An 8,806-nucleotide genomic window follows, 5' to 3' on the forward strand; every position below is an offset into this window, starting at 1 on the left:
GGAGGTGATGCTTTGCAACTATGAATGAATTATATCTTTTATATTAAATATTATTTGTATTTTCTATCTAGAAAAAAATTTATAATATTAATAATCTTGTATTCACAAAAATATGTAAATTACCAAACATTAAATTACAATGAATCTTTTATTTTAACTATTAATTTTATTGTCTATCTACGGAAAAGTTTTTAATTACTAAACATATCATAAAAAAGATTTAAAATCATAAATAAAATATTATATAAAAATTAAAATTATATAACTAAATATTAAAACCCATTTTTTCTTATAAAATCATACATAGGAGTTGCTGTTGATATTTCAGCGATTGCTTTAATATTAATTAGTGAAATATATTTGTATTGTTTGCTGGGGGCGTGTTTAAAAAATTGTCGACAAATTTGAAGTGTAATGGCAATCGACGACATCGATTGCTGACAGCGAACGATATGGTGTGTAAAACGCACTATAAACGCACTATAAAATTTTGAAGACAATGTACTATTATCAGTGCAAGCAATAAAATTAGTATTTCTTGCGATGGTTTACAAATTTATTTAATTTTGAATAATTTTCTACAATTTCCAAGGAAAACAACATATATAAAATAAATTATGGAATGTTATATTTCTTGAATTGCACAAGTTATTTATTTATGAAGATAAGTAAAATAAATTGTAATAACACTTTCGATATATCAAACACGAAATTATTATTATAAAAATTAATAATTTCTATTTTTCAGTATAAAATTTTTTTGCATAAATTTTCTTGTGAATTTTATGCTACACGCAATAGTGAATGAGTTATATTTATTAATATCATATATGTTTAATTTTCGTTTTCTATAATAACGACAACATCAAGTAGAATTTTTTAATTACACCCATTTAATTTAATAATAAATAATTTAATTATATGTGATGTATATTTAAATTTATTAACGAGTATTTATATATCTGCCTAAATAAAAACTTGCACAGTAAATAATTGAAAAAAAATTATGTGGCAGCATGAAGAGCGTGAAAGTGGAATAAGTGTGGTGTAATCGCACTTATATAATGAGTGTGGCAAAAATGTTATAAAAAATGGAGTTCATAAAGCAATTTCTCTTAGTTTCGATCGAAGTGGGCGGGATTTCCATAATTTAAGAGGTATTCACTGGTGGTGAGATTACATGTATTCAATACGTGTGCTAAAATGTTATAAGAAATAAATTTTTTAAATGCAATTTCTCTTCGTTACGTTCGACGTGTGCCTATGTATTCTGTGATATTTATAATCGAAGAGGATATAAGTGGAGAGTGTGCATCACTCAAAAAATCTTAAAAATGAAGTGTTGCTAATTTCACAAAAATCGGTCGTAGAAATCAGGGAAAACATATTTGAGTTATTTTTGTGTCACATGAACTTAAATATGAGTTTTAATTCATTTTTGAATTTTCTGTAAAACCGAAATTTTTATTTTCAACTTCAACTCCATCATATTTGCATAATTAATTAATTTAATTTCGTAATTATTGTAAGTTATTTAAAAATTTAGAAAATTTTAGTGAAATTATAATAATTTATAATTTTTTATGTACTAATTGAAAAATTATCATGTTTTATATTTTTAGAGCTTAGGATATTGTTATTATTTTTAAATAAAAACATATTTTCATTTTATTAACAGTAAAATTTTAAAATTGAAAATTTGCAAAAATCCCCCTTATTTTTATGACTTTTTTCACTTCAATCTGCGATACCCAAAAATGTGTTCAAGTTTTTCCATAAAATTTTTTTCACTAATACAAAAATGTCAAAGGTTCACAAAAATTTGTATATTGTGACAAAAAACTCAATAAGTAATAATATAATTATGTATATTATATTTCTGTTAAAAACTATGTAGTATGACCGAAACTCTTAATATTGTATGCATGGGTAATTGATTCTAATTCTAAATATGCTCATTGTTTTCGGAATAGGAAAACAATGAACAAAAAGGACGACTATGATAATAAATGTAAGTGCATAGTGATGATGTGCTTTTTTCTTCTTTGATAGAACTCGATGAAAATAACTCTAGGGTGTCTAGTAACTGTGTAGTAGAAGCCTACTCTGATCTAGAGTGCAATGACACCGAAAGTTGCATTATATCAAAGGCATTTTCCAATTCAAAGAATATAAATATTGATTTTTTGTCTTTAAGACACATAATAGGGTACGTTGCTAAAAAATTAAATTTTAAAGCTTGCAATATAAAAGTAAAAAAAAGGATGAAATTTCGACAGCTCCAAGTGAGCTTCTCATCTACTATAAAAATTATACTTATCTTTCAAATTTCGGTAACCTGTTTGCGCCACCACAAAGTTTTTTTAATGTTTCTTGTAAACATGTCGACGTTTTTGAACAAGTATTCAAAAACAAAACAGATGCAATTGGCTTTAAGAGTTTAATAATAGAAATATGCAATAAAGAAACCCCTCAGTGGTTTAATGGGCCCTGTAATGAACATCTAATGCAGCTTCTTGATTTTTTAATTCTTCTTTTACTTCGTAAGCTTTACTTGTGGGCCTTAGAGAAGTCTAAAATCAACAAACATTTCTAAAATGAATAAGAAATATATTAGGGGTATTCAGTCTCTCTTGCAATCTCATTGCAAGGAGCACGAAATGCAAGAATGCTATACATAAACTGCAAGACTGCGAGAACACCTTTGTTGCAGAATTGCATCATCAAAATGAATCAGCTGTTTTTGCAGCCGTATCAAATTGAGCAAAGAAAAATAAAAGTATAACAATGCCGCGAACAAGTGAAATACAAAAATATATAGATTTTTTTATTGAAAATAGTGCTTTTAATATTCTGATTGAAGGTATTTAAATGTTGTTAATGTAGTTTTCACTACTATATAGTTTCTATTTGTTAGATGATACAAATTACTGGGAATTACTTTAGTAAACCATCACAGAAATCACCAACCCGTACCAAAATCTATTCAATGGAGATCTACCATTCTTCAAGAATTTGATGAAGGCCGTTTTTGTCAGATGCTTAGTGTAAATTGGAACGTATTTTCCTTAATAGTCTCACTAATAAACTATTATGGATTGCTATTGTTTTATATCGTTTGGGTTCATCAGGCGAAAATGCGGCTATCGTAAAGTCGCTACATTATTTGGTGTTGGAGATGGGAAACAATTTATAAGATATCCCAAAGAGCCTTTCGCTCCATATTGGAGCTGCAAACCAAATTTATAACGTGGCCAGATGTAGCTGAACGACAAGATATAGTGAAGAAAACCTATCATGAGCTTTCACATTGCATTGGATATATTGATGGTACTGAAATAAAACTTGCCGAAGCACCAGTGGTTAACCATACATCCAATTTTTGAAAAAATAGAGTGTTTTCAATAAAAGCACAAGTCATATATGACTATCAGCTGAAGATTCGACATGTCGCAGTTAGTCACTTTGGAAGTGCACATGATGCTCGCATGTTTCGTACAAGCGCTCTCTACATCCAAGAAAATTCTTTATTTTCTTCAGAACAATGGTTAGCAGGCGATTCTGCTTATCCATTATTTAAAACTCTTATAACTCCGTTTCGGTCAAACTCCCAACAGCTTGAATACTCCAAACGTAAAACTTTAAACTTACGCCATAGCAGATTTCGTGTAAAGATTGAACATTGCTTTGGACTTCTGAAGGAACGCTTCGGTAGTCTTAAGGAGTTAAGAATCCGTATTCAGAATGATACGAATCATAATTTTTGTTCAAATTGGTTCCTTGTTTGTGTCATATTGCACAACATTTTGCGATGTGATGATACGGAACACGTAGATTACGTACATGACAACGATTAAGAATCTGATGAGCTTATGCAGAATGAAGCTAGTCAGAGAACCAATGAAGGAGCTTCGAAGCGCAAATTTTTGCATAATTTAATGTTCGGCAATCAATAATTTACGAATATAAATATATAAAACATACATATATGTATATATATTTAATATATAATTAAGAAGTCAATTGCGACATTACTTTTTTCCAGTAGGTTTATTTCAAGACAAGAATAATGTGTAAAAACGTATATATATATTAATATATGTAATAATAATCTTATATATAAAATTAACATTGTCAAAATGTTAGTTACCGTACTCCTCCGAAACGGCTTTACAGATTTTTACCAAATTTTATATGCGTATTCAGTAGGTCTGAGAATCGGCTACTGTTTATTTTTCATACCGCTAAAGTGATTAGGGAGTCCCTATCCAGCAAAAATATCCTTATTGCTTTAACAAAAAATTTTTTAATTTTTTGACATAAATTTTGTTTATATTTTTGAAAAAGAAAAATTTTTTTCTTAATATTTTATGTAACTACGCCAACAAGTACAATCGAGCATTTAAAATCCACTTCGTTCTTCGTCTTCGCCTTGCATGGCAGATGGAAAATGTACTAAAAATTTTTCTAAAGATTTCACTAATGATACTATAACAAATACCGACGGATATCCAATATATCGTCGAAGAAATCCCGATAATGGGGGACAATGGCGGGTGGTGCCGTATTCTCCTCTGCTAAGCAAGACATACAATGCTCATATTAATGTTGAGTTTTGCAGTTTTGTGAAGAGCATCAAATATATAAGTAAGTTCATAAAGGCAGTGATATGGCTGTGTTTAGAGTAGAAAATACTAATGTAAATGCTCCTCCAATGAACAAAAACGGTGAAATTACGCTCTACCAAATTGGTCGGTACATCAGCTCCAATGAAGCTGCTTGGTGTATCTTCGGTTTTCTAATTCATGAACGGGATCCAGCAGCTGTTCAGTTAGCCGTCCATCTTGAAAACGGTCAGCGTGTATTTTTCATTTCACGAACGGGACAGTTATTGATCGTGGTACAAATCCACCTAAATCTACACTCACTGCATTTTTTGAATTGTGTAATAGTACGGATGATTTTGGTGCCTTTGCAAGAACATTTCTCTATTCACAAGTACCACGCTATTTCACATGGGCTCAAACAAAAAAATGGATGCCCCGCAAGCAAGTTTCACCAGTTGATCCATGTCTCAATTTATTTAAATCGAACGCTTATTTACAGTTAATCCAAAACACACTGAGTGCTTTTATCTTCGACTGTTGTTGGTTAATGTTACTGGCCCATTATCATTATTATTATTTACAGTCAATCCAAGACAATTTAAATTTGAAGATACAACAGTTGTTGCCAGGGAACTTGGTATTATACAAATCTATTGATTTTAAATTAATAATTTAATAAATAAACTATAACAACTTCAAAATAATATTATTTGGCGTTTGTTATTTTTATTTTCGTTTTCGTTCATAGCGCTCCATGCCTATTTCATGCATATACCACATACTTACACACTTATAATAAGTAAGTTACTTTTTGTCTACACTAGCATTTCTCTAGAAACTAGAAATAATTTATAAGGCAAAACAAAGTTTGTCGGGTTATCTAGTATAATATAAAAATAATTAATATAATAAAAATATAACTAATTCTTAATTTATGATTGTTATTTGTTATATTTTTTATCGATGGGGGTAGTGGGGCTTTGCACAGCAGAACGCACGACTTTCGGTGCAGAGCTGGATTATGTGTTCTCTGCAGACGATTCAATAAAATAAACTTCGCCGCCTAGCGCAGAACTAGCTGGTGGCTGTGGCAATGTGTCCGTACATATCACAAGCGGCTGTAAATTAGACATGCGTCCAAATACTTCATTTAATAGTTCAAAATGTGGACAAATTTTCGTAAGTTTCGCTGAAATTGATAAATAGATAAATTAATTCACAAATGTATATGTATATTATATTATATTTGTGAAAACTTAATTAATGGCCACATCGTTTTAAATCATTGAACGAAACGCATGTATATAGCATAGCCATAGATTAACATATCTTGAAATTTTACTAACCGTCAATTCAAATTTAAAAATGAGAAGCAACAAATGTCAAAACAGCTGATTTCTGCCATTTCTGTTTTGTTGCAAGCAAATATACATAGGTTTTAGTATTGAAAGATTGCACCATTGAGTATAAATATTATAGAGTAGCAATCTCGTACAAGCAAATTTTTGTATGAGGTTGCTGCTGCTGGCAACCTTTTTGCACTCAAAAAACACTCCATTCTCTTCATGTCTTTTTTTCTAAATTGCTTTGGAAATTAAAGTAAAGACGATTCTCTCAAATAACTTTTTTCGTTGTTTGTTATTTTGATCAGTGCTTCTGCGAATTTATTATGAAGGTAAATGCAGGAAAAAAATATTAGTCCAGCCTTTTTGTGTGCTTTCATATAACATATGCACTTTATTAGCGTACATATATGTTTACATATTTGTATTGTATTTCTCAGCCTGTATGTTTGTATTAATTTTGAATCCAATATTAAGAAATTGTAAACGTAAAAAGAAGTTCGGCTTTTTTTGGTTTCATATCAGAAACAATGCTATTATTATTTATGCTTTTAAAGATAATTGTGCGTTTCTATTATTTTAGCATTAATTTTGATGACTCCATCACCTTCTAAATTGTTTTAGTTCTGATTTAAAACTGTTTTTAAATATACATATGTATATATATAACGGCTTACTACTTGGTTCAGTATACACATATGTTATTAATATCACAGTTTTATCATAATATTACAATAATTTATATTATTGTTTCGACCATTTGACTTTTTCAACGGCCCATTGACTATGTTTGCGAAGTAAAATAACAACCATAAAATTTAACAACTGTCTTCTGTGGTGGTTGCAATCATTCATAAACCAGGCAGGAGTCAATGACACACAGCTTTCAATGATCTATTTTTTGATATCAAATTCATCTGGTTTTGTTTTAAAAATGTTCTTAAAAACAGATATATGTTGACAGCTTATTTGAAAAAATTCATCAGAAGGCGGTAATAAACTCCCGAAATCGGTTATATTGCAGTAATTCTTATAGAACAGAAACAATTCTGATGGTGCAGTTACAACCTCATCTTCTTTCCGTATTGACTTAAAACATGATTGACAGTCGATTTTTGGTAAAACTTTAAATGCGATATATCCTAGAAAATAACGAAACGATGGAAGTTCAGTTTCTGTTATATCGAAATCTGTTGAGCTATAGCTCACTATACAATTTTCAATCAATGTTTCACTACAATCAATTTCCGAATCATCTTCTTCAGTTATACATGAGATAGTATTTGTATTTGAAATGCCATCCATTACTGCGTCGAAGGTGTGATCATCTTCTACTATCTCACAATTACCATCAGGAGAAGCAACAATGATTTTTCTGGTCATTACTTTAGCTAAAATTTGATTGACTTCGGACACCGAAGGATGTTTATTGTATCCTCCCTTTTGTCGTAAAATTGAAAAAGTGTTTTCCAGTCTGTCTTGGCATAAATAATTTGTCATTACAAAATAAATGTCATTATCTTTTGCAAAAACTTCTTCTGTAAGCTGCAACAGCGCATTTAAAGTTATTTTAATACCTTTCCAGAAATACACCTTTTTTGTTGAGTCTACAAATTTTAATGATCCAAAGTATATCAAAAACTCTTTTATGTAATTGAAACCAACGCTATTTTTTTGTAACGCACAACAAAAAGGATTCTTTGAGTAGAGAGTGGTGGAATTCATATAATCAAAGATTTTGTCCATTTTTTCTACAAAATTTGCTGTTGCTAAAGCGTCTTCTTTAGATGAATTGGTAAATCCGTCTGTTTCAACCACTGTTTTTATAGCAGCATGCACCGTTCTGCTAAATAACTGAGTTGCGAACTTCACCTTCATCTTTTCAAAATTTTTCGGAAAGATGTGTTGCCTTGTTAGCTTGGGGCACAATTTTGTTACAGCAGTATGCTCCCGTCTCCACAGTTCTTTCAATACATTAAAACTTATAATGCCATCTGATGCTTTTATATTTGTAGTCAGAAGTCCATTTCGTACACATTTAATTAAATGTGGAAAATCAAACATACAATATACTTTAATATTGTTAAAATAGAAAAAAGGTTTTTCTGGACTAACCTGAAAGCAAGAAAATGCTTTTCTATTAGCTGAACCTTGATCGCATGTTATTACGCGTACCGTTATACCAGCTTCTTGTAGGAGCTCCAAATTTCTTAAAATTATATTGCTGAGACAATCTCCTTCTAAACCATTTTCTGACACAAAATAATTAAGAATTATTGACCAATTAGAGAAAAGACCTTTGACAATAAATAGACAAAGGCTTTTGGCAATAGTTTTACTTCTAAAAAAGCCAAGTTCTTCAAAGCCATCTATTTGGTCTAAGTTACCGTTGTAACGTAATTCTGGCCTTAGTCTCATTTCATCAACAACCAATATTGCAAAGTCCTTATCAACTTGTCTTAGTGTGCTGGCTTTCTTTTTCAAGCTTTCGAAACCTGTATTTAAAAATCCTGGCTGCAAATTTTTTATAGGTGACCAATTGTTAATTGTTTTTTCATGTGGCAAATTAATTTTCAATTTATTTCTTAAAAATATATAGGCTGATCGAGATACGAGAAACATATTTTGAGCTACTAGTTTTGTATTCTCATCATATTCTTTCTGTCGCGCTTTTAGGATCATTTTACAAAAGTTTTTGGTCTCAATATTTACATTTGCCACAGAGTCGATGGCCTGAACTACAGCGTTTTTATTTGCAGTAATTTTTGTAGTTTTTAATAGTTGTAACTTTTTCTTTAATTTTATGTTTTCCTTAAGAAGATTGACATATTTCCTTCTGTAAGTGTTTGCGCATTT

The 8,806-nt window shown here is 30.2% G+C and overlaps 1 protein-coding gene across 1 annotated transcript; it reads right to left on the bottom strand.

Annotated features, from left to right (window-relative positions):
- Window positions 1-5,626: 5,626 nt before the first annotated feature.
- Window positions 5,627-8,464, bottom strand: LOC119664178 (the record flags this gene model as incomplete). The annotated part of the gene is made up of 2 exons (XM_038073718.1): window positions 5,627-5,796; window positions 6,952-8,464. Coding segments are annotated over 2 exons (1,683 nt in total), but the record flags the coding sequence as incomplete, so codon positions are not given.
- Window positions 8,465-8,806: the final 342 nt, after the last annotated feature.

The sequence above is a fragment of the Teleopsis dalmanni genome, unplaced genomic scaffold, assembly GCF_002237135.1.
Source record: "Teleopsis dalmanni isolate 2A unplaced genomic scaffold, ASM223713v2 unscaffolded_contig_1542, whole genome shotgun sequence".
Taxonomy (NCBI): Eukaryota; Metazoa; Arthropoda; class Insecta; order Diptera; family Diopsidae; genus Teleopsis; species Teleopsis dalmanni.